We start from the raw sequence: 26125 nt of genomic DNA on the forward strand, positions 1-26125 counted from the left end.
TGTCAAGGAACGAAGCGGTCATTCAGCAATCTATGACATCTCGCACGAAACAGCTGCTGTACTATGCTCTCTGACTGTAAATTGTAGGATAAAAGGACTATTCTTCACTCAACCCTAAGCGGAGGTAAGGTGTCACGTTATTTGCTTCTCACGTATAAGCGTACGTCTTTAAAAACAACTTTAACGCACCCCCTAGCATTCAATTCAATAGCGGTAGCAAGGACTAATGCTAGCAAGCTAATAATGTGGCAACATGCCAGTTTTGATGATGAACATCTTCCATTATCAGTTGATGCGGGGTTTTTTTCTGTTGAGTTCTGTATATAACTTTACAGTCATTATGCTGTTATAAACAGCTAGTATATTTTCAGTCAGTTGATTTTATTTGTCTGTTGTTGCTGTAACAGAAGCACTGTATGAAAGGCTTGCTTCACAAAGGCATCATGAGCAGAGCCCAAGCTTCCTGTCATACATTACTATTTAAATACAGCATGTCACTATGCAAATACCATTACCCCGCTACTATTTACATGTCCTTGCTTGCTGCACCACAGTAATACGCCTTTGTGCCACCCAACTATTCTGATTCAGTTGTGTCTGTACATTTGAATTAGCTATGGGTGGCACTGCCAGTCCTAACCACCAACTGTGTGTCACAGCTTCTGGTAAACACAAAACCAATTGAAATTGACCTCAGTATCAGACACTCAAAAGCCGGCAGCCGTCGACTACCTCAAGTCTAGCTGAAGAACCAGCCTCAGCCTGCTGCGAACCAGGCTATTTGTTGTTTATGGTATGGTTCCTAAACAGCCCTCCTCCACTCACACACAAGCCGCCGTCATTGTACGTCCCGGCTAGTGACCGAAATAACCAGTTCAAATGTCACGGATGGGGAAAGGGCAGAGGGCCTTAGGTACAGGAATAGCTAGCCCGCTCTTTGAAGAGGCAATTGAATTTGAAGCACTTTTTAGTGGGCTATGTTTCCAACAGCAAGATACAGTATAGTATGGAACGGTTTGTTTCTCAGAGGGACTTAGGCCTGCTGAATTATCTTTCCATTCATGTCAAAGAGAATAACTCACCCCTTAAATTGTTTAAGCTAAGCCACCCACCACACCTGTTTGTGTGCTTTGACAAAAGCTATTCATCTACTCTGTTAGACTGTCTTTCTATATAGTATACTTTGCCCCTTGTTAAGCTCTGTAATAAAACGTCGTAATCATGTTATTACAAGAGTCTTGAGGGAGTGGTTTGATCTATGGTATAGCGACAGCATAATGAAAGGAAGGATGCAGAGTTAAAAGTGAAAAAATAGGAGTGGCTCTCTATTTGCACTGCAGAGTAATTTCCTGAATAGATGAAACCATCCCTGTTGCTTCAACAGCAGCGGTGTTTGCTTTGCTGTTCATGTCACAGGTTTCACACACAGGCTAGACATAGGCCATGTCTTAATGTCCACACAAGCATACTATGTAGAATGCATGGGCAATTACATTACCTCATTCTATGCAGTATACTAGTGCAGATGTTGGAATTGGAATACAGTAGTCCTATCCAGGAGAGGCTGGTGGAGGTAGAAATCGGTGGACGGGGTCATTGTAATGCATGGAATGGAATCAGTGTTTGATACCATTCCTTATTCCATTCCATGCATTCCAATGACTGGAATGCCCGTCCTCTGATTCCTACCTCCACCAGCCCCCCCTGGTGTGTACCAGCCCAACCTGCGCTTCATCATCGAAATCACTGAAGACAAGAGAAGTAGGCTAGCTCTACTGAAGGTCAAGGCCAATTATGAAGTCTAAATTTGTCTAAAGTATAATAGGATATTAAGCCTATTACCATTTGGAATCAGTTCAGTCGGAAGAGATCCTTGCTGTGCTAGATTGGGATTTGTTGTCCACTATACCCTGATCCCCACTTGTTTTTCACTGTGGGGGTCTTGGCTGGCTGGATGTAGTCATGGTTCCAAAGTTCCTAGAAGCTCCTTTGCAGACACCAGCAGTATTGCCAACAGAGCGCAAAGCAACATTATAGCCTGACTTCCTTTCAACAAGCATGCCTATGATAGTCAGGTTAATGGCTGTGAAGACATGCTGACCATTGCAGGTTGTGTTGCCTACCTACCGTACACAGACTAGAGGGCCTCTGAATGACCGTAGGACGACCCCTCACTGTGCCAGACTTCCGTCCAACGGCCTGACTAATGTAATGTTGATAGTTGTTAAGAATAACTAAACCTAACATATCATTGTCAACTGATAGATCATAGCCTCATGTTGCAGGGTGTGTTGCCGACAGTTTGCCAGACTTCCACCCAAACCGCATGACTACGAAAGCGAGTTAATGGTTGTTAATACTAGCTAAACTTAGCAACTCAAAGACAAGTTAATGGTTGTTAACACTGGCTAAGCTAGCTAGTCTCTTGCTAGCTTAGCCCTAGATCGTCAATGTTGCAGGTTGTGTTGTCTACAGTGTGCAGAGCGGCTGTGGTTGTGAATGACCCTAAGCCCATCCTTCACTGTTCAGCGTGAATTCATAGTCAGCTAGCAACGGATATTCCCGCTATTATCCTCTCAAAGTGAGCTTGATTGTGCTCACTGGTGTCACCTGTGGCTATCGAATATGGCCTAGCTTTCTGTAGGCATACGATGGTTGCTCTCTGGTTGTGTGCTTTATCGTTTTACTCTTGTTTCTGTAGTGTTATCTTATCTATGCTGTTCTGTTATCAAGTGGTTGACGGCTGTCTGCTTCCTATAGTATAGAGGATAAGAGATGATAATGGTGACACGGGGGGAGGGGAGGGGAGGACAGAGACAGGAGAGGAGGGGAGGACAGGACAGGACTGGACTGGAGAGGAGGGAAGGGGAGGACAGGACAGGACTGGAGAGGAGGGAAGGGGAGGACAGGACAGGACTGGAGAGGAGGGAAGGGGGGGGGGGGTGGTTAGCTACCCAGATGGCCTGCTAGATGCTGGTTGCTGGATGCGTTGGGAGAGGGTGGAGAAGACTCGCTGGACTAGTTGTTTTTCAGAGCATGAAACCGTTTAGTGTACAGTCACCATCGAGGCATTCAAACCGAACCATGCATGCTTCAACTCAAAGGCAACAGTTCTGGCAGCATTGTTGACAAGCATTTTCCAGTTTTCTCATTTCCTGACCGCCGATGTTATTATTAAAGAGATGACTCATTGTTCAATCTAAACATGTGACAGTTCATTCAAAGTTCCCTTTGATCATGACTCTGTCTTGAGTCTCAAGCTTTAGCCTAGCTCTCTGTTGAAGGTTTCCTAATGGCTCAAGTAATTCACTTTGAGAAGGTTTCCAGTAAACTTAGGCCAAGTAATTCACTTTGATCATGACTCTGTCTGGCATTAGTCTCTCTCTGGTGAAGGTTTCCAAATGACTTGTGAGACCAAATGGCCAATCATGCAACAATAGCCTGTTTTCTATTCCCTAAATAGTAGCGTTTCCTCTCCCCAGCCCCCCCACTCCAGGCCTTGCCTGTTGCATAGTCAGCAGCATCAGCACAGCAGCAGCTATGAAAGAGTTGAGTTATCAACAACAGAGAACCAGAGGAAGGGAGACAGAGAGGGGGGCGACAGACAGAGAGAGGGAGGGAGGGGGGGAGGGAGACAGAGAGGGGGAGATGGATGGAGGGAGGGAGGGAGGGAGAGCGAGAGAGAGAGAAAACACACACACACACACACACACACACAGGTCAGGGAAATGGGACTGCTGCATTGGCATAGTGTGTTAAGCCCTGGCTGCATTGCGACCAGAATGTTGCAGCAAACCAAACAGCAGGTCTGTGTTTGTGTCTGCACGCATGACATGCTAGCTACAATGAGCTAGGCCTGACTAATAGGCTAGGCAGGCACAATGGACACTAGGAGCGTGAACAGAGATGGTTGTGTATCACCAATGACCAGCTACCAGTTCTGACTGGAGGCTCAGCCTAGCCTAGCCTAGCCGGGGTTTTAGCTTAGCTTCAGCCAGGCAGAATGGAGGCTAGGGACGTGAAGAGAGATGGTTGTGTACAGCATCACAGGTTGATCCAAGTTCTGACTGGAGGTTAGTACGCTGTAGCAGGGGAGGCTGGTGGAGGTAGAAATTGGAGGATGGCTTCATTGTAAGGCATGGAATGGTATCTGATACTATTCCTCATTCCGTTCCATGCTTTATAATGAGGCTGTCCTCCGATTTCTACCTCCACCAACCTCCCCTGCTACAGCGTACCAAGCTATGTTTTCTGGTTGAAAGCACAACTAGGCCTACTTCTACAACAACTACATTTCCTTTGATTATGAATTCATTTTAGCTTTCGAATTTATAGCGTTCCTTCCAGAAGAGGATTAAGGCAATCTTTCCAAGGACTTGTGTTGTGTTTCAGATTGATTGAGAGTAAATTACTTTCTCCCGGCCAGATTACAACCTCTCTGTTGCTGTCGTCAGCAGATGTAATCCTGGTGTGTGTGTGTGTGTGTGTGTGTGTGTGTGTGTGTGTGTGTGTGTGTGTGTGTGTCTGTGATGGATTGTCAGATGAGTGTTGGTGGCGTACAATCACTGATGTCCGTTCAGATCAAGACTTTCCTTTCTAGTTCTGATCAGGGGAGGCTGGTGGAGGTTGAAATCGGAGGATGGGCTCATTGTAATGCATGGAATGGAATGAGGAATGGTATCAAATAACAATGAGCCTGTTCTCAGATTTCTGCCCCCAGCAGCCTCGCCTGGTTTGGATAGGTGTACAGTACGCTACTATTTCAGATATACTATAATAATTGTGTGTGTGTGTGTGTCCGCCCCTCCAGAGCCTGACCCCCCTCCACCATGTTGTCCAGACTGAGGGTGTCTCTGCGTCCCTGTGTGACCGCCTGCAGATGGACACACACCAAGGAGAAGGGCAAGCCCCTGATGCTCAACCCCCGCACCAACAAGGTAAGGACCCCCGTCTACCCCCCCTGTCACCAGGGATTCACCCCTGCTGTGTTGTGTAATCAACACCAGCATATTCTCATCCAGTAAGTGCATTCACTGTTGCAGACCCCTCACCCCCACTTCCACCCCCTGGTCTCCTGGGAGACGGCAATATTTCTGCAGTCCAATACCCTCTCCCCGTTGTATAGACCTGTTCAGTGGCCTCCACAGCCCTGGGATGGATACCAAGGGAGGCTGGTGAAGGTAGAAATCGGAGGACTTACTCATTGTAATGCATGGAACAGAATGAGGAAGGGTATCAAACGTGTGTGTGAATGAGGAATGGTGTTTGATACCATTCCTCATTTCTACCTCCACCAGCCTCCCTGATAAACGGGTAATAACGGCAGTTGGCTGCTCATTTCCGTCTGAAAGTGATTATGTGTGTCCTACAGAGAGGGGAAACGGGGTTTCAGTGTAGAGTGCATCAGCAGGGTGAGTCAGCAGAATGCAGCTGCGTTGTCAACTACTCAGGGGGAAGAGAGCCCCATCTAGGAGTTATGATATGTTACCCAGAATACAGAATCCTTAATTTTCACTCAGGGATCAATGAAGTACCTATCTATCTATCTATCTATCTATCTATCTATCTATCTATCTATCTATCTATCGTACTGTAGCTAGCTAGTTCTCCCTAGTTATGGCTTCCATGTGGGCCTGAATACTGTACTGTAGCTAGCTAGTCCCCCCCTCCCTGTTTCTCTCTCTCTCTCTTTCTCTCTCTCTCGTGATGGTGATGGTTTCCATGTGGGCCTGTCCTGATCTCATGTTTCATTCTTGGACAGTAAACATGCACGTGTACGTGCACACACACACACACACACACACACACACACACACACACACACACACACAGGCCCTCATACACACAAGCAGGCACACGCACACAGGCCCTTAATGCACACAGGCAGGCAAACACACACACCGTCCAACAGGCAGAATGAACATGAAAGCACGTGCCTGTGCCACCCCCTCTCCCCTTCCACCCCACCCCCTAGAGGGGTGTTTCCCCTAAGATTCCTCCTTATTGGCTTCCTAGGCTATACACCCCCCACTCCCACCCCCCTACCCTGTCCTACCCCCACCACCCCACCTACCCTGACCAAGGGGAGACATTCAGAATCTGACCTGAGATTCCTTGAGACCACAGGTTCTCATCTCACACCCTCGGTTCAAAGAACAGACTGTAAAAACAGACCTGTGGACCCAGCAGAGACAAATGCTCACACTCACACACTCACACACTCTCACACACACACACACACACACACACACACACACACACACATTCATTACATGGGAATAGAAAGCTATGGGTCCAGGTCAGGGGCGAACTGCTCCTAGGCACAGATCAGCTTACCCATACAGAACCTAACCACCGGGGAGGGGCTTGAAAACTGACCCCACATCAGGGCTGGTTTCCGTCTGTGGCATCCAAACGAGAGGTCCTCGGTTCGAAACCTGCCAGTTACACAAACACAGTTCCATAGCTAATCTCAGCAGTGAGTGTAGAGGGTAGCTGTCCCCTATCCAGCCTGCCCATGATGAACTGACTGTCTCTGGAGCAGAGTAGTCATGCTGCCTCTCCCTGTGTCTAGGCTCTGTGTTCATTTCACCGAGTACCTGTCTGATCACGTTCGCTCACTGGCAATGTGAACTCTTTCTAACCCTCTTTTAATCTCTTCCTCTTTCTCTCCCTCTCCCTTCATCGCTCTCCATTTCGCTCTCTTTTATTTCCTATTCTCCCTGCCCCCCCCCCCCCCCCTTCTCACCCTTCCATCGCTCACTCTAAATCTCTCTCTCTCTCCTTCCCTCCCTCTCTCTCTCCCACCCCAGGGTATGGCGTTCTCCCTGCCAGAGAGACAGATGTTGGGGCTCCAGGGCCTGCTGCCTCCTAAGGTGGAGTCCCAGGACATCCAGGCCATGCGCTTCCAGAGGAACCTGAAGAAGATGACCGACCCTTTAGAGAAGTGAGGCTAGGCCTGATGTTTAAGTCTACAGTTTTTAACGTAACTGAATCCCATTTGTTGCTTATTACAGCTTGTTTCATATCTTCATTCGGGGCATATGTTGATTTTGTGTACGAGCAATGTGATATTCAAACTTTTTAAAATTGACTGACTACCTCTGTCTCAGACACTCTAACAGACCTTTCTCTCTTACCCTTCTCCAACCCCCCCTCCCTGCTTCCCCACCCTCCTCCTTCCCTCCCCCCTCTCCAGGTACATCTACCTGATGGGGATCCAGGAGAGGAATGAGAGGCTGTTCTACCGTGTGCTGATGGAGGACATAGAGGAGCTGATGCCCATTGTCTACACCCCTACTGTGGGCCTGGCTTGCACGCAGTACGGCCACATCTTCAGGAGACCCAAGTAAGAGCTTTGTCCTGACTGTCTGAGATCATCTAGTAGGTGGTTAGAGCTAGTATAACCTCGACCAGCCAAGCTTTAGTTTTGCCTCGACCAGCCAAGCTTTCGTATAGCCTCAAACGGCCAAGCTTTAGTGTAGCCTCGATGAGCCTTTATATTTGCAAGAATAACATACCTACTTTAAATCACTGTAGTAAGTGTACTGTATAATGCATAGTTTTAGACACAGCTAAGATTTGACATGGGTTAAGTAGCTCACAATGTCTCATAATGTGGCAAAATGAAAGTCCCCACCAAGACCTTAGGCACCCTATGAGGCAAATACAGTGGTAGCTAAATCTATTGATGTGTGACTTGACTACTGTGTTGTTCTGCCCACAGAGGCTTGTTCATCTCCATCCTGGACCGAGGACACGTCCGCTCTATACTGGACAACTGGCCAGAGACAAACATATCGGTATGCTCAACTCCCAGTCCCAGACCACAGTGATGAACATATGCTGTGCTATAGAAGGATGGCAGGCCACAGTCCCTTAGAGCCCTGCTGGGCTATATAGTCATGTTAGGCCATAGTCCCTTAGAGCCCTGCTGGGCTATATAGTCATGTTAGGCCAGTCCCTAAGAAAAGAGAGGCTTTATGCACATACAAAGTAGTCACAGGGGCAGGAAGAAGAAGATAAGTGAAAAGAAAGGAATGTGTACTGCAACTTTTCTGCTGCTCCAGTGATTTCAATAAAGATGCTGACAGGCATTGCAACTGACAGCAAGGCCACATCGACTGACCATTCACCACTCTAAAGGACATTCTAACCCTTGTCGTTTATGTCTGTGTGTGTGTGTGTGTGTGTGTGTGTGTGTGTGTGTGTGTGTGTGTGTGTGTGTGTGTGTGTGTGTGTGTGTGTGTGTGTGTGTGTGTGTGTGTGTGTCTCTGTCTGAATGTCCGTCCACTCTCCCTCCCCAGGCCGTGGTGGTGACAGACGGGGAGCGTATCCTGGGTCTGGGGGACCTAGGGGTGTTCGGGATGGGCATCCCTGTGGGCAAGCTGTGTCTCTACACCGCCTGCGCTGGCATCAGGCCCGAGAGGTGCCTGCCTGTCGTCATCGACGTGGGGACGGACAACGAGGTGCGCTGATTGGTTGAATGGTTGATTGAGTTCATTAGACAATGTTATATAAACACATACTGTATAATACTGTAGCATTGCAACGAACACACCAAACAAGGTTCAAGGTAAGCAGTTGTGATGGGCGGGGTTCGAACCCAGGTCACCCACCATGTGGAAGACCCAAGCGTCTACCACTAGGCCAAGAGGACATCCTCAAGGTCTGAGGGGGTGACACTTGAGTTTCTCAATGTCTCAGACAGGGCTACCTCATCACGAGGGTGTGATTCCAGACCACCTCCACTACACAAGCACGAACTGTTGGACGACGCTTGGGTTCGAACCTAGTCCTATCGATCGATGAATATTCAGTCTCTTTCTCGACCACGTCCCCTATCCCAGACCCTGCTGAAGGACCCGTTCTACATGGGCCTGTACCAGAAGCGGGACCGCTCCCAGATGTACGACGACCTGATCGATGAGTTCATGGAGGCAGTGGTGGACAAGTACGGCCAAGGGACGCTCATCCAGTTTGAGGACTTTGGGAACCACAACGCCTTCCGTCTGATCAGGAAGTACAGAGAGAAGTACTGCACCTTCAACGATGACATCCAAGGTCTGAACCAACACTTGTATATTGTCGAGGATTTTGTCATTTATTTATTTATCCTTTGTTTATTCAAGGAAGTCCCTTTTGAAACCACGGTCTCTTTTTCAAGAGTGTTCTGATTACAAAATATATAGTTCAGTTATTTGTATATATTCTTTGAGTGGGGCGATCCCTTTTATTGGAAAGAGATAAAGACAAAGATAGGAAATTAAGGAGGAGAAGGTGTGTCAGCAGGGCATGGGTAGATATTTAAAAGTATAAAACAGTCTTTAACCCTGCCTCTAGATGGCGCTAAAGTGTTTGTGTTCTTGTGTTTTAAGACACTTCAATACTAAACATATGACGTCAATCTAGCATGTTGTCATGTACAGTATTGTAGTGAACATTATGTAATGAATTGGATTATCCATGTAGTGACCTGTTCTTACAGTGTGTTGTTGTTGTTGTTGTGGTGTAGGGACGGCAGCAGTAGCCCTGGCAGGGCTATTGGCAGCTCAGAGGGCCATTGGTAAACCCATCACCGAACACAGGGTCCTGTTCCTGGGGGCTGGGGAGGTAAGACGCACTGTTTTCATCCATCCGTCCATACGTCCGTCCATCCATCCATCCGTCCATCCGTCCATCCATACATGTAGAGCACAGTTTTTGACCTTTGTACTTTTATGTGTATTAATTATCTAGGCCTCTTTTATCATACTGGAAATTCATTCAAATCTTTTCTCAATCATTTTTCATTCATTCTTGGCTCTTATGTGATATTTTAGTCAGTCCCTCCCCTGTTTCCCAAAGGAAAGCCTAATGAGTGGTCCAGTGGTCGGGCACCACGACCTACAACATTTTAGCATGGGTTTGAATCCGGCCCCTGCCCTGACATACCCTTTCCTCCTTACTTTCCTGTCATTCTTCACTATCTATCCGATGAAGCAAAGATATAAGAGTGGGACTGGCCCAATCCAAAAAATAACCTTTATAAAAGGAAAAGGAAAGTTTAATGAGTGTCTCCCCCTGCAGGCAGCCCTGGGTATCGCCAACCTGATCACCATGTCCATGATGGAGAAGGGCGTGTCACAGGCTGAGGCCAGGAAAAAGATCTGGATGTTCGACAAATACGGTCTGCTAGTGAAGGTGTGTGTGTGTGAGAGTGCGAACGTGCGTGTGTGTCTGTCTGCATGTGTTGAGTGTGTTGAGTGTGTAACATTGTGTGACTGTGACCTACCAAGGGTCGACCCCAGGGGACGGACGGCAACCAGGAAGTGTTTGTCCACGACAGCCCCGGGGAGGTCCAGAGCTTCGCAGACGCCGTCAACACCATCAAACCCACCGCCATCATCGGTAAGACACCACACATTGTCTTTATTCATTTAATTATTCAACTTTTATCAGCAGCAGCAACTATGCTTCAGAATGCCAAACAGTCAGTCTGTCAGTAATAATTAATACTGTACTGTAGATGGAATTTTTATCATTTTTATCATCGTGTGTGTGTGTGTGTGTGTGTGTGTGTGTGAGAGAGAGAGAGAGAGAAAATGTCTAACTAACTCCATGTAACTCCTGCTGTTTATACCATATCTTTAGTCATGACCTTTGACCACTGACCCCGGTTTCCAGGTGTATCAGGGGCAGGTCGTCTCTTCACCCACGACGTCATTAAATCCATGGGCACCCTGAACGAACGACCAATCATCTTTGCCCTGAGCAACCCCACCACCAAGGCTGAGTGCACAGCTGAGGATGCCTACACCCTCACTGAGGTACCACACACACACACACACACACACACACACACACGGAGCCCTGCAACCTAGCCCCTGCACCCTAGCCCCTACACCCTGCACCCTAGCCCCTACACCCTACACCCTGCACCTTAGCCCCTAGCCCCTGCACCCTGCACCCTAGCCCCTACAACCTGCACCCTAGCTCCTACACCCTATGCGGTTCTGTTTGTGTACTTTCAGTGCTTGTGTACTTGGCACATACTCACTCATCCTGTGCACTCTCTCTCCCCCCCCTCCCCCCCTCCCTCCCTCTGTATATTTCTCTCTCCAGGGCAGGTGTCTGTTCGCCAGTGGAAGTCCGTTTGGAGTGGTGACCCTCCCTGATGGGCGTGTCTTCACACCCGGACAAGGAAACAACGCCTACATCTTCCCAGGTGAGAGCTGATTGTCAAATGTTTGTATGTGGTATTGTAGACGTGTCCTAGTACAAGTAACATGGCTAACGTGACCAGTCACTAATATAGCTGAAAACATAAATCTGGGATGATAGGGAAAGTGAATTTCTTTTTATTAAGCTATGATGACCGCAGTGCTACGAAGCTCTCTGGAAACTCACCCCTGTGTGTCAATTGTGTTTCAAAGTTCTGCTGGAAAGGCTTTAAGTACTTTATGAAACGCTGTTCAGGTCGTACCACATCTCATACACGTCTAATAAGCATATTTAATATTTAAATGTTGGTCTGTCCTGCAGGGGTGGCCCTGGCTGTGATCCTCAGTGGTGTCAGACACATCAGTGACACTGTCTTCCTGGAGGCTGCCAAGGTCAGAACCCCCCCCCCCCCATGACTCTAGCAGGTGTGTGTGTGTGTGTGTCTCTCTCTCTCTCTCTCTCTCTCTCTCTCTCTCTCTCTCTGAGTCAAGTAGTTGAGTGTGTCTCCCCCCCCCCCGTATGAGTCAAGAAGTTGAGTGTGTGTGGTGTGTGTCTCCCCCCCCCCCCCCCCCCCCTCCCCTCCCCCATATGAGTCTAGTAGTTGTGTGTGTGTGTGGGTGGTGTGTGTGTGTCCCCTGTATGAGTCTAGTAGTTGACTGTGTGGTGTGTCTTGTCTCTCTCCAGACCCTGGCAGAGCAGGTGACAGATGCAGAGCTGAGTGAGGGGAGGCTGTACCCTCCTCTCTCCAACATCAGAGAGGTGTCTCTCCAGATGGCTGTCAAGGTCAGAGGCACTCCCCTAACATCTCCATTACTGTCTGGAAAATACACTCTGACAGGGAGAAGTTCATAATCAAAGGTCAAACTCATTTAAGAATAGGTTTTGGTCGATTAGTGGGCAGTCTCGGACTCAGGCTCAGATTCCAGGATTAGGCCTCCCGGTGGTGTTGGGGTTTCGTTATATCGTTGAGGGGACCTTGTCTTACGCTTTTTGGCAGTCGGTGCGGTGCTCGTAGCCTTTGGCGCCATCTCCTGGTCTTTAGGTGTCCTTTCCTTTATTGTTCTGGCCCCGCTGGGCCTGGGCTGGTAACCTTTGGTATGGTGCTCAGGTCGGAGAAAGGCCGTATCGGCGACAAGGTGACCAGGGTATTGAAACCCTGGACTGTGGTAAAACATTTAAAATACCCCCCTTCCCCCAACTTTCCTTTCTCTAGCATTGTTACAGTTGGATGCACTTAATTAGACAAGTGTACTTGTTGTAAGTCACTTTGGATAAAAGCGTCTGCTAAATGACTAAAACGTAATATAAAAATGGTCAGTCTGGAAATATCAGAGGGCGAGTTTGATTGGAGAACATCTGCAGTGTCCTTCAGTGTACCTACCTACCAATTCACTCCCTGTCTCTCTGTCGCCCCCTGCAGGTGACAGAGTATGTGTACGCCAACGGCATGGCCTTCCGCTACCCTGAGCCCGTGGACAAGGACAAGTTTGTCAGAGCAACCGCGTGGCAGACGGACTACGACTCCTTCCTCCCCGACATCTACGACTGGCCAGGGGTCAACTTCTCCCCCAAGTCTGACTAGAGGACTCCGGGGGCTTGGAGAGAGGGAGAACAAATAAACGCGGGGGGGGGGGGGTTCCTCGATGCAGGTTAAGCCGGTGGAGGCTTGTGGAGGCAGAAATCGGAGGACGGGCTCATTGTAATGCATGGAACAGAATGAGGAATGGTATCAAACACGTGTCGTTCCATTCCATGCATTACAATGAACCTGTCCTCCAAATTCTACCTCCACCAGCCTCCCCTGGATTGAGCCCATTCTTGGACTAGAAAGCATTTACGAGAGAGATTCTCCATAGAACATGTTCTGTAGTCCAGGACTAGGTTTAGTAATCTGGGTCTGAGAACTCGCCCAGGAAGTTAGTTTTATAATCCACTCCGAGGGTAGGTAGGTTTATTCAAAGAGCAAAGAACCACTAGAGAAACAAGCATCCATTTTGTTTGTCTTGAGGCTTTGACCTTGTAACACTTTTATTTATTTATCTGGATATGTCACCACATCAATGTTTTTACGTTGTACGTTTTGTTTCGATATTGGATATGTGCCGTTGTGTTGTGTTATTGGACTGCCCCCTTGATGTTCCTGTATTAGTTTCCATTGGTATTCACTCCAGACTACACAGGAATAATACATACTCTGACACTCCAAACCAAGGAGACCTGATATGAATTATTATTATTATTCTATTATTTTCTTTTCATATATTAAGTAAATATGACAACTGTGATGGTTTTAAGATTTGTTGTTGTTTTTTAAGGTGCTTCTCCCCATATAAGATATTATATAAATGTCCTATTACGATATGTTATGTGTTGTTTATGCGCTTGTGACTCAGTTGGGACAGAGTTGACCGAGTGTGCGTGGTGGTACAGGTAGAGCTTAGGTATGTTAACACGTAGGTGTGAAATGTCTCCCACCGATGATATCGAACTTGAAGATGGACTCTTGACAGTTGGTAACTACATTGTTATATAGATATGTGATTGTCTGTGTTTAACCCAGCTACAGAATGTTCTGTATCCCATACCACCGCCAGAGGGGAGGCTGGCGAAGGTAGGAATCAGAGGACGGGTTCATTGTAATGCAAGGAACGGAATGAGGAATGGTATCAAATTCCATGCATTACAATGAGCCCGTCCTCCGATTTCTACCTCCACCAGCCTCCCCTGAACTACACTCCCACACTTGTACGCAAGCCTTTCAAATCTTAGGATCTATATAGGAAGCATACGTTTATAAACGTACATTTTTTTCCTACGGTTTATATAATCTTGGCACATTGTATGTCATCAACACATCATTGTTGATTCATTGCACTGATCTCAGTCGTATTTTTACCTGCTGGCTACTATTTGTATTGGCTACACAAGAGGTAACAAAATAATGAAGTCAGATAAGATACAGCGATCGGGCTTCATGTTTTTGCTATTTACGTTCCACCAGTATCTTGTGAGTGAACAATGAGACATATCCGGCGTGACGTAAAGGAAGAACTGTAAGGTTAATCTGCTTAGAATACCAACCTAGGGCTGCTGACGTACAACCGAGACGCTGTTGCAATACTTCTAAAATACTTCTTTCCATGGTGAAATCACTGATCCCAATAGAACTGGATTGGTCGAAGCAAGCGTTTCACTGCATTGCTTTCCACCTATCAAGGCATGTCAGATCAGTGATTTGTTCCTAGAAGTGATGCATTATAAAGCTTTTATATCAGGGTGGAGGTATAAATCGGGGGATGACAATGTGTGTTTGGTACCATTCCTGATTTTGTTCCATGCATTACAACGAGCCAGGCCTTCGATTTCTACCTCCACCAGTCTCCACTGATAGAGACAGGCTTCTATAGGCATCTCTCTGCTAACCCTAACCCTAACATCAACATGACTCCATACCATAACACCTCTCTCCTCTCACCTCAGGCACAGCCAAAGAACAAGAAAGGAAATGCAATTCATCACATTTAACCTAGCGTACACTGTCTGTGTATTGTTTTTCTTCATATCCGAAAGCATAATTGTATCTTTGATTTATACTCTTATAGTAGCCTCCTGTTGATGTTAAGTGATGGCGTTATATTGTCAACATAGTCACCCTCTTGGACCCTTAGTTTTAGAATCAACCAATAAGTGACTGTCTATCTAATACAGTTATTATGTCGGCCTGTAACTGTCCAACCTCTTGATGTAACATGTATGTCAACATTCGTACAGTTACTGTGCTCATGCCCTACTGTAAATCTTGCTATGTGGTTATACACTCACTGAGGACTTTATTAGGAACACCTGTACACCTTCTCATGGTGGAGGTGGTGTAATGGTGTGGGGAATGTTTTCTTGGCACACTTTGGGCCCGTTAATACCAATCAATCATCGCTTGAATGCCACAGCCTATTTGAGTATTGTTGCTGACCATGTGCATCCCTTCATGTCTCAAACTGGTTTCATGAACATGACAATGAGTTCAGTGGCCTTCCCAGTCACCGGATCTGAATCCAATAGAACACCTTTGGGATGTGGTAGAACGGGAGATTCACAGCTTGAAAGTGCACCTGAAAAATCTATGCCACGAAGAATTGAGGCTGTTTTGAGAGCAACGAGAGGCCCTATCCAGTATTAGTATAGTGTTCCTAATGAAGTGCTCAGTGAGTGTATGTGAAATGTTGATTTTGTTCTCCATTCATTCACTAAGTGTCCTGGCAGAGTCATACGGTTGAATTTTCCCTCTCAGTCCTTTCTTTACCAATGTCATCGAAGTGTGCTGCATAGTGTGTGTGTGTGTGTGTTTCTGGAGGATATTTTTGTTATGCAGTAATATTGCCTTAGCGTACGTACGCACACGCAGCTTAGTGCTGCTCCAGACCCCTGCAGTATCAGTATGTGTGCTGTTACAGGTGCAGAATACAAATTAAAACTAGTTTTACACTTGTTGTTGCCTTCAAGTCTCTATGTGAGTCATATTATGTTCCATTATGGAAGAAAACATTCACCACACCCTCACTGTCACAGAATAGGTTTGGCTACAATTAAAGCCATGCCTAGGGGATAAAAAACTGCATTTCTATCACAATCATTTGTTTGCAAACCCTGGTAAGTGTTATCTTTTTACAGAATGTTCTTCATAGGTTGTGTCGGAGATAGGCAGATGACTTTAGTGTGTAGTTTCTGCAGATAAATCGAGGATATTTTTGTTACACAGTAATATTGCCTTAGCGTAAAAGCAGCTTAGTGCTACTCCAGACCCCAGAAGTATCAGTATGTGTGCTGTTACAGGTGCAGAATACAAAATAAAACTAGTTTTACACTTGCTGTTACCTTCTGTTGTTCTTTTATTCTAGTGTATTTGTCACTTTAGGGTCACATATGTCTCTTTCCAAGCTTGCATAAGGCAATATGAGCTACACGACTGACCCTCTGGTCATGAACACCGAATCATAAGATGTACTGCAGATCAACACATACTACACATAGTGATCAGGGACATATTAAGTATTTACCAAGTCACTAGCTGAGTAACTGATTGGGACAATGGCTACTGTGCAATCGTAGACTTTTTCTTATAAAGCTTTATTATGTCAAATGTGTCTTTAAATGCTATGCGATGCATACACTTTTCAATGAACTTGGTGTGGACTGGTGAATCACAATTTGTGTTCTACATCCTATACTATACTCAAGGAGCTATCATCTATTATTTTCAAATCTGTTCAAAAGCTCATAGAAAGGTTCATTCATATTTTCACTTTCTTTGTGCCCCGCCTCTGGCCCTCCTCAATCTGCCAGCGTGACTATCTGGCGTCATATCCCCGCGACAGTGTTGTTGGCAAGCGAACATGTTCAGAAGTTGTCTAGACGCCAGATAGAAGTCCGTTTTTAATCAACTAGATAGTTGTTTGTTGTTGGGTTTTTTAAAATGACGATGGACCTGACTTTTTTGGGAACGGGTTCTGCCTACCCGTCCCCGCATCGTGGTGCTTCTGCTCTCGTTCTCAGAACCGAGGGGGAATGTTGGTTGTTTGACTGCGGAGAAGGGACGCAAACTCAACTGATGAAGAGTCAGCTGAAAGCCAGTGAGTTGTTCACATCTGTCTTGGCTAGCTAAACAGTTTTTTTTTTTAAGAAAGTGTATTTTAACTATAGGCAGTCCTTCTTTATGCACACTTTTTTCAGATTGGGTATCTGCCATCTGTTCGCTGATTCTACCGTGTATTATGATTATAACGATTTAATCATCAACTTGCCTCTAGGTAGATATGGAATGAATTGGTCAAGTTTTTCACGGATGTTTCTGCTAATGTCATCCTCTCATGCTGTATGTTTATGTTTTTCTGTCCAGGCAGAATCACCAAAGTGTTCATCTCCCACCTGCATGGCGACCATCTGTTTGGTCTCCCAGGACTTCTCTGTACCATTAGCATGAACCTCAACCCCAGCCCCACCGAGCCTCCAGCTTGTGTAGACATCTACGGTCCCCAGGGTCTGAGGCATTTCCTGAGAGTGGCCCTGGAGCTCACCAGCTCCCAACTCCTCTTCCCCTACACAGTACACGAGCTGGAGCCCACCACGGACCAAAGCCCCCCTGAAGGACAGCTGGGCCCAGAGGTAAGGACAGACTCTGGGCATCTATACCCCCAAGAGCGCCCCGGGACAACCATACCCCTGGATGTCACCGGTGACTGCTATGTCCTATTGGAGGACAAGCAGTTCGTTGTGAAGGCGTTCCGTTTGTTCCATCGGATACCTTCCTTCGGGTTCTCGGTGCAGGAGCGAGATCGGCCTGGACGGTTAAACACAGAGCTTCTGAAGGATCTTGGTAAAGCATCCACAATATATACCCTTTTCATAGTCTGCATCCCTCTCTGTTTGTCTGTGTACACAAATTTACTAAAGATTGACATCAATGTTGTTTTTCTACATTTGTATTAGAGGGAAGGCCAAATAGAAATTTTTAGACATGTTGAAATTAGGTCACTCTCCATATGTATTCTGCCAGCTCCTATATTGTATTGTATTGTATTCTATCAGAAACTTTGTTCAGGTTTGAAGCCCGGACCACAGTACTACACAGTTCCCTTGTATTCTATTTTATTGTATTCTATTGTATTCTATTCTATTGTATTCTATTGTATACTATTGTATTGTATTTTATTCTGTCATAAACTTCTCTCAGGCTTGAAGCCCGGACCACAGTACGGCCGACTAAAAGCTGGCCTGTCGGTGACGCTGGAGAACGGGCGAGTGGTGACGCCCAGCGAGGTGCTGGAGGAAGCCATTCCGGGGCGAAAAGTCTGTGTGCTGGGGGACTGCAGCTCTCTAGTAGGCGAAGGACCATTGAGAGCATGTCAGAGGGCGGACATTTTGGTGCACGAGGCCACTCTGGCCGATGAGCATCGGGACAAGGCAGTGGACCACGGGCATAGCACACCGAGCATGGCCGCGGAGGTGGCCCGGGCTTGCTGTGCCCGGAGGCTGGTGCTGTACCACTTCAGCCAGAGGTATAAGCCTTCTGCAATGTACAAGGAGGGGGACGAGGACGATGTGACGGAGCTGAGGAGACAAGCTGAGGAGGCATTGCAGGGGACGGGGATAGAGGTTACTCTGGCTGAGGACTTTCTCACGCTGCCCATACACCTCCAAAGACCTCAATGAGGATAGAAAGCGTTTTTTTAATTATTGATATTTAATCTGAGGGAATGGATGAATGATGGAGAATGAGGGAGAGAGTGAGTGAATACATGAATGAGGGAGGGAGAGAGTGAGTGAATACCCGAATGAATTAGTTGATGTCTGTGAAAACTGTTTGTTTGTAACTGGGTCTGAATAAAAGTTATATTATGCCTTTTTGTGCTTTATTCTTTTTTTTATTCTTTTTTTTTTTATTTTATTTTTTTACAAAATTTATTTTTGAATAGTGGAATGTTTACGAAAAAATTACTGCCACCATGTCCCTTATCTCAAAGCTCAGATAATTGTCATTAGACAAGAATAGCTTGGAATACATAACCGAAATGTTTATGGATTTTCCAGTCAAGTGCCACATTGTATTTTTTCTGGTGTCCTCGTTTGACTAGTTGTTGTAAACATCGACCTCGTAGAATAATCTCTACCTCTACCAGATAGTGCTCATGCGCAAATCGCCATATTGAAGGAAACGGTAGTAGTAGGAGCCGATCAGACAAATCTGATTTCTAACATAACGTCTGCCTGCTATATTTGCGCGTTGATTTTGAGAAACAAGCGATTTCTCAGTGGTGTTTTTTTTAAAGATTTTAATTATGTTATTATAAGCGATCGAAGAGTCTTGTGTGGATAAACAAAGAAGGTCGGTGGATCTGCTCGGTCCCAGAGCAGAGAGCAGATGTGTGGTCGGAATAGCCAGGACTCGTCGGCACGGTATGCGAGTAGATAGGGAAAGGCTAGCGGTGCTATCCAGGGCCTAGATAGGTCTTTGACAGATATCAGGGGCTCTAACGTTAATTAATAGTCATAGATACGATATCAAGATAAGAATTATGCATACAAATATACGCTGCTTATCGCTAGCTAAGTTTGTTGGCTGTTTTTTTTTTTTTTTAGGCCAATGGCTAGTTAGCGTACTAGCTCGGCTAAGGTAGCTACTCTGTCATTCAAGCCACTTTGATTATTGATGAACACTAGGTTGGGGTGCTTGTCGGCCATGGCCATGCAGTTTACACCAGCAAGGCAATGGTTCTTTGTGCATTAATTACATATGGTGCTTGGTTGTAGACAAGATAGCTAACTGGAAATGTGTGTAAATATCTGTTTTGTTATTACCGGGACTCAAGAGTCAATGTTGCACAAAGTGTTCCTCAACTTGAGACATCACACAGACAGACACTCACACACTGAGCTGTGGTAGGCTCAGTAACATCTCCTAGCTGTAAACATTATATGATGAACAACTCAGAGCAACACCATCTGGCAAACGGTACCGGCGTATCCAGACCCGGTCCAACAGGTTCTACCCGCAGGCCATAAGACTGCTCAACTGACATCACCTCAGGCACCCCCTTGAGCTTCTGCTGCTAATTACTATGCTACTATGCCACCTTATGTTATGTTATATATATATATGTATATTGTGCATTTGATAAATAAACTTTGATTTGATTTGGTATAACTTACATGGCACATTGCCTACTGTGGAGTGTGATTCACATTGTGATCATGTTTGTGTTAATAGATGTTTCAGTGCCATAAGATTAACCCTTTTTTCTCTTCTCTTTAGATCCCTCAATCCTCGCCCCTGAGCGGTGGGTTTTGGGGGCACAGCACCACAGAGAGTAATAATTGTATAATTGTACCGAGAAGTCTCTGGACACTACTTTCTTCTGACAACCCTAGTGCTTTCCTCTGGCTGGGAAAGACTCTCTCACTACCCAATGTCTCTGGTGTGGCGCTCCACACAGTAACCAAGAAAACAACAACAACAACATTTGTATCTGGGACGGAGTCCCTTGGTGAACTATACGGAGCAGCGGTAAACACTCGCGGTCCTCACGATGTCTATCACCAACACGCCTACGAGTAACGACGCTTGTTTGAGCATCGTCCACAGCCTAATGTGCCATCGGCAGGGGGGAGAGAGTGAGACCTTCGCTAAGCGGGCCATCGAGAGCCTGGTGAAGAAACTGAAGGAGAAGAAGGACGAACTGGACTCTCTCATCACGGCCATCACCACCAACGGAGCTCACCCCAACAAGTGTGTGACCATCCAGAGGACGCTGGACGGACGCCTACAGGTAGGGAATTATTATTATAATTATTAAACCTGTCGCGTAACTCTTACAAAACTTAATCTTAAGTTTTTGACGTATCTTACGTGAAAACAGGTGGTCAAACGCTGGTATAGCCAGATATACCATCCTCCAGACCGTATTTCCTGGTCTGCAGAAACGATCCCCCAGAACGTAATAATTTGGAGACTGGGTTGACGGGTATCCCACCGAGACCAAGGTCTCTCTTTCAGGGGAGCCCTGCACATTAAAATACGTTACATTAAAATCACATTGCATTAGCCTAACACACAATACACCCAAAGTAGTCAAAGTAGAATACCAGAGAATTCCATTCATATCTGTTCTATTCATGCTAGGCTAGGCTATTCATTCATATCTATTAGGGGAATACGTAGCTATAAATCTAGATTTTTATCGAGTAGTAATCTAATTCTATTGGGAATGCCTCACTGGAGATCTGAGAGAAATCAGGCTTAAATTACTTGTCACTGGGACTCCCCTTGATAAATAAAGTATAAATAAATTAAATAAGAAATGATGAGAGAAGTCAGATGAGAATGGATAAATGAGGAATATTAGGCCATGTGATGTGACACTTTTAATAATAATACATAATAATTTATTGCATTTATATAGACTGTATCGACTTTCTATGCACTGACATTGTAAGGGGGTAGCTGACATCATGACTACAGATGGCAACCTTTGGGTTTAAAAGAATAAAGTGTCATTGGACCCTAACTCTTTAACTGTTAATATCAAAACCTCCTCTCTTCTGTTCCGCTGTTCTCCATCTGTTCTTCCTTCCTTCTACCTCTCTCCTCCTGCCCCTAAAAAGAGTTAGTTCTCTTGTTCTCCCTCGCTCCTCCTGCCCTTCTCTTGGTGCTACAGATGGTAAACAATACTGTTGAGTGTAGCCTTGTGGTCCATTGACCCATCACCGTATGAGTTTTACTCATTCAGTGCCGAGGGTGAATAAAGTCGCCCAAATGGTCAACATTCTGGAGTGCCGGAGGTGACATTATTCACCAAAAATAAATGATGATGTTTCATTTTGTAGCCAATCAAAGTAGTGTTGCTAGGTAAATACCACATAAAACACTTGGCACTCTAGGTGGTGAGTGTTCCGTAACTCTTTGGCAGTTGGTGAGTTAATGCTGATGTCCTCCAACCTTGTTCCCAGGTAGCGGGGCGGAAGGGCTTCCCCCACGTGATCTACGCTCGGTTGTGGAGATGGCCCGACTTGCATAAAAACGAGTTGAAGCACGTCAAGTACTGCCAGTTCGCCTTTGACCTGAAGTGTGACAGCGTGTGTGTGAACCCCTACCACTACGAACGGGTGGTTTCCCCCGGGATTGGTGAGTGCACTGCTCTCTCTGGCTCCAGGTGTTCTTCTTCGCCTGACTCCAGATCTGTAAACCCTAATTACACTACAAAGCCGAACCGTGCTGAGCTGAACTGGGCTAGTCCTGGTTACTCATCCACTATAGTTGCTGAAACAGTGCTGGAAAGGACAAAATATCTGAGCCAGCACAGTAGGTTGGTTCAGGTTGGCCCTGTAGTGTGTAAAGCCCCTATGTCCACTCGCCAACTTCTAGGACTATTATGGTCTTTCCATCGTCATACAAGCCTGGACAATGGTAGCTTGTCGTAGTAGTCGCCTGCAGCACATAGAGATCTGAGGCCTCGCTTGTTTCAAAGTAATTCTGATATGTCTAATCCTGGATCTCCTGTTGTTGTTCTTCTAGATCTATCAGGCTTGACTCTGACTAGCTCAGGTGAGTGAACTGTTCCACAATTGTTGCAACAGAGTTGAATTGATCTATTGGTGCCTTTTAAATAAAGTTCCATTAGTTTGATAGTAAAAGTCTTAAAGGGAAAGTGTCCTCTCCTCTGTTCCCCCCCAGGTCACGGCTCAGGACTGATGGTTAAAGACGAGTACGACTTCGACGGCCCCCCCTCGATGCCCTCGCTGGACGGGGGGCACTCCCTCCAGACCATCCAGCACCCCCCCTCCAGCCGAGGAGGACCCCCCTCGGAACCCTTCGGCCCCCCCTCCCTGCTGCCCCCCCCCGACCCCAGCACCTCAGCCACCTCGTCCGCCTTCCCCGCCATCGCCGTCGGATCAGGAAGTGAGATTTCTTTGTTTTTGTTTTTGTTTACAATGTTCATATCAGGAAGTGCCATGCAAGCCCCTTTTCCAACCTATTATTTCGTCCCCCACACACATTTATGTATATTTGTTTTCCTCATTGTGTCTTCCACCTTAAAGGGATAGTTCAGCCAAATCTTAGTCATCTTTCTAGCCTGCTGTCTGGTCTGGTTTGTTCACTGGTGGTCACAAGGTTCCCTCCCTGTTCATTGGCTACTGTCACCATCTTCCTCACCCTCTTTGAACTGTATCATAGTTCATTTATTGGGTATATGAACTGGAAGACCAGGGCCAAATACATAAAGTATGTCATACAACATATTTGAGGTGTGCTTCATTTAGCTTTGATTCTATTGGATATATATATATATATATATATACACACACACAAACACTGAAGTATATATTTGACCCAGGTTTGGTGTGTGATTCCCTTTCTTTTTTTTAAACATTTTACTTTGTATAGTTTTGTTTTGTAGTCTGTCCGTCTGATTCTTCCTCCTCACCTGTGAGCTATAAGCCTCCACCTGTCCCCCCCCCCCCCCCCCACAGATGCCACCTCCACGTGGACCAGAACTAGCAGCTTCACCCCCAACATGCCTCAACATCAGAACGGCCATCTGCAGCACCACCCCCCCATGCCTCACCCAGGACACTACTGTGAGTCCTATCATCAGGATGCCTGACTGAGAGGGAGGGGCGGGGGGTGGAGGCATGCATTTCATCGGGAAGAGGAGGGAGGGAGAGGGAGAGACATGCATATCATCAGACCTAGGGCATAAAGTGTTGGAAATACTTTCATATACCTGGGTTGCGTTCCGACCTTTACCCATCTCCCGGGTGGAGTGCACAAATGTACACTTCAGAAGAAGGGAGTCGAGAACTCGCCTTAACCTGAGGTGGTTGAAGCTAGCTTAACCTGAGTTGGTTGTAGCTAGCTTAACCTGAGGTGGTTGTAGCTGGCTTGACTTGATTGAAAGTGTCTCTCTTGACCTAGGTCTGCATTTCACTCTGATATCACACTCAAGATTGTAGGGTCATTCATATGACCGATGATGATGATTGGTCATTGCTGTGATGTTTCTCTCACTCTCAGGGCCAGTGCACAACGAGCTAGCCTTCCAGCCACCCATATCTAACCACCCAGGTAAGTCACGACCAGGACCACGTTTGTATGAGTTACAGACTGTGGGCCCCAATTTGATTCAGGAAATGGTGTTGAGCGGAGCAAAAAATACCCTACAACTCAGAATACTCTACAGCATGATTTTTATTGTAGCTTGATTTTCACAATGGTTTTGAGAAAACTAATTATTCAATCAGAGTTGTTAACAGTCTGAAAATGTAATGTGTATCATAGGAAACATTTCTCACTGCATCTATTGCATATATTACGGTAACGATGGCCGACTTTGCCCTAATTGTACACATTTGTGCACATGCAAATCGGGGCCCTCTGGCCTGAAACTAGTACTGTGTAGAGAGTCTTTGGTTGAGTTTGTATGTATTTATTTATTTATTTAATCGCTGATTTCAGTTGGGGACAGTTGTAATAACACATTGAAATGAACAACCCTAATCCACAGTGACAGCCATTACCATTACCATCTCCCCTCTCTCTCCCAGCTCCTGACTACTGGTGCTCCATCGCCTACTTTGAGATGGACGTCCAGGTGGGCGAGACCTTCAAGGTGCCCTCTACCTGCCCCGTGGTGACGGTGGACGGGTACGTGGACCCGTCGGGAGGGGACCGGTTCTGCCTGGGTCAGCTCAGCAACGTCCACCGGACCGAGGCCATAGAGAGAGCCAGGTACTGACCGCTGACCACCTCCAAACCCAATGTGACCACCAATGAAGCCCATGTCGCTTCCTTTGTCTTATGTAATATGACTTGACCTGTTTTTATCAGTGTGTATCATATAAACACACATTTTTTAAGATTGTTGATTGTTAATGTGTTCTGACATGGTATTGTATGACGCATCCTCCCCCACTAACGTACCCCCTCTGTCCCCTCCCCAGGCTCCACATCGGAAAGGGGGTGCAGCTGGAGTGCAAAGGTGAAGGGGACGTGTGGGTGCGTTGCCTTAGCGACCATGCGGTGTTCGTCCAGAGCTACTACCTGGACAGGGAGGCGGGCCGCGCCCCTGGAGACGCCGTCCACAAGATCTACCCCAGCGCATACATTAAGGTACATTTACCCAAGGATCTACCCCAGCGCATACATTAAGGTACTTCTACCCCAGCACATGCATGAAGGTACATCTACCCCAGGATCTACCCCAGCACATACATTAAGGTACATCTACCCCAGTGCATACATTAAGGTACAGGATCTACCCCAGGATCTACCCCAGCACATACATTAAGGTACAGGATCTACCCCAACACATACATTAAGGTACAGGATCTACCCCAGCACATACATTAAGGTACAGGATCTACCCCAGCACATACATTAAGGTACTTTATCATTGGACGTCATTCTACAGCAAATGTTTGTCTTATGTCTTAGTTGCAACAGTGTACAAGGTGTGCTCAGTCTCACACTTCTCAGGATTCACTGTTGACCACCCCATGTTGCACAATGTGTGTGTGTGTGTGTGTGTGTGTGTGTGTGTGTGTGTGTGTGTGTTCTGTGTGTTCTGTGTGTGTGTGTGTTTCCCCCGCAGGTGTTTGACCTGCGTCAGTGCCACAGACAGATGCAGCAGCAGGCGGCCACGGCTCAGGCAGCAGCAGCAGCTCAAGCAGCCGCCGTGGCAGGGAACATCCCTGGGCCTGGATCTGTGGGGGGCATCGCACCCGCCATCAGTAAGACACACACACACACACACACACACACACACACACACACACCGTGGCAGGGAACATCCCTGGGCCTGGATCTGTGGGGGGCATCGCACCCGCCATCAGTAAGACACACACACACACACACACCGTGGCAGGGAACATCCCTGGGTCTGGATCTGTGGGGGGCATTGACCCCGCCATCAGTAAGACACACACACACACACACACACCGTGGCAGGGAACATCCCTGGGTCTGGATCTGTGGGGGGCATTGACCCTGCCATCAGTAAGACTCACACACACTGAACTTGAACTGAACTACACAACTACACAATTACTGCATTGCATCAATTAACTCTCCCCTCTTTCCCCCTCTTTCCCCCCAGGTCTCTCTGCAGCCGCTGGTATTGGTGTGGACGACCTGAGGAGACTGTGTATCCTGAGGATGAGCTTTGTGAAGGGCTGGGGTCCCGACTACCCCCGCCAAAGCATCAAGGAGACCCCCTGCTGGATCGAGATCCACCTGCACCGCGCCCTGCAGCTCCTGGATGAGGTGCTGCACACCATGCCCATCGCTGACCCCCAACCCCTGGACTGAACCAACCGCAAACTACCCTCATCACAGACCACCAACCCCTGGACTGAACCAACTGACACCGACCCC

At 46.7% G+C, this 26125-nt stretch overlaps 3 protein-coding genes across 3 annotated transcripts; all 3 read left to right on the forward strand.

Moving 5' to 3' along the window:
• On the forward strand, positions 1-16031 carry me2 (malic enzyme 2, NAD(+)-dependent, mitochondrial). The gene is made up of 15 exons (XM_083673522.1): positions 1-124; positions 4811-4937; positions 6813-6946; positions 7199-7348; positions 7727-7802; positions 8307-8468; positions 8850-9063; positions 9515-9612; positions 10069-10182; positions 10278-10389; positions 10666-10808; positions 11104-11206; positions 11524-11594; positions 11887-11985; positions 12623-16031. The coding sequence occupies exons 2-15, from the start codon at positions 4830-4832 to the stop codon at positions 12782-12784; spliced, it is 1746 nt and encodes a 581-aa protein (XP_083529648.1). The 5' UTR covers positions 1-124; positions 4811-4829; the 3' UTR covers positions 12785-16031.
• A 550-nt stretch (positions 16032-16581) lies between these two features.
• elac1 (elaC ribonuclease Z 1) lies at positions 16582-18596 on the forward strand. Its single transcript, XM_083674245.1, has 3 exons — positions 16582-16829; positions 17096-17572; positions 17930-18596. Exons 1-3 carry the CDS (start codon positions 16673-16675, stop codon positions 18406-18408), a joined length of 1113 nt encoding a protein of 370 aa, XP_083530371.1. The 5' UTR covers positions 16582-16672; the 3' UTR covers positions 18409-18596.
• A 330-nt stretch (positions 18597-18926) lies between these two features.
• On the forward strand, positions 18927-26073 carry smad4b (SMAD family member 4b). Its single transcript, XM_083673350.1, has 11 exons — positions 18927-19152; positions 20009-20522; positions 21703-21877; positions 22268-22297; positions 22427-22651; positions 23224-23331; positions 23768-23818; positions 24298-24481; positions 24694-24862; positions 25344-25482; positions 25848-26073. Exons 2-11 carry the CDS (start codon positions 20283-20285, stop codon positions 26057-26059), a joined length of 1533 nt encoding a protein of 510 aa, XP_083529476.1. The 5' UTR covers positions 18927-19152; positions 20009-20282; the 3' UTR covers positions 26060-26073.
• Positions 26074-26125: the final 52 nt, after the last annotated feature.

Source organism: Argentina silus, assembly GCF_951799395.1.
Source record: "Argentina silus genome assembly, chromosome: 7".
Taxonomy (NCBI): domain Eukaryota; kingdom Metazoa; phylum Chordata; class Actinopteri; order Argentiniformes; family Argentinidae; genus Argentina; species Argentina silus.

What these genes read in the sequence shown, in the direction of transcription:
- elac1 (XM_083674245.1), top strand. Translation starts at nt 16,673, where the DNA reads ATGACGATGGACCTGACTTTTTTGGGAACGGGTTCTGCCTACCCGTCC. An exon ending in GAAGAGTCAGCTGAAAGCCA is followed by an intron (nt 16,830 to 17,095) that starts GTGAGTTGTTCA and finishes TTTTCTGTCCAG; the next exon opens with GCAGAATCACCAAAGTGTTC. An exon ending in AGAGCTTCTGAAGGATCTTG is followed by an intron (nt 17,573 to 17,929) that starts GTAAAGCATCCA and finishes AACTTCTCTCAG; the next exon opens with GCTTGAAGCCCGGACCACAG.
- smad4b (XM_083673350.1), top strand. Translation starts at nt 20,283, where the DNA reads ATGTCTATCACCAACACGCCTACGAGTAACGACGCTTGTTTGAGCATC. An exon ending in ACCCATATCTAACCACCCAG is followed by an intron (nt 23,819 to 24,297) that starts GTAAGTCACGAC and finishes TCTCTCTCCCAG; the next exon opens with CTCCTGACTACTGGTGCTCC. An exon ending in GGGCATCGCACCCGCCATCA is followed by an intron (nt 25,483 to 25,847) that starts GTAAGACACACA and finishes CTTTCCCCCCAG; the next exon opens with GTCTCTCTGCAGCCGCTGGT.
- me2 (XM_083673522.1), top strand. Translation starts at nt 4,830, where the DNA reads ATGTTGTCCAGACTGAGGGTGTCTCTGCGTCCCTGTGTGACCGCCTGC. An exon ending in GGCCAGAGACAAACATATCG is followed by an intron (nt 7,803 to 8,306) that starts GTATGCTCAACT and finishes CTCCCTCCCCAG; the next exon opens with GCCGTGGTGGTGACAGACGG. An exon ending in AATACGGTCTGCTAGTGAAG is followed by an intron (nt 10,183 to 10,277) that starts GTGTGTGTGTGT and finishes TGACCTACCAAG; the next exon opens with GGTCGACCCCAGGGGACGGA.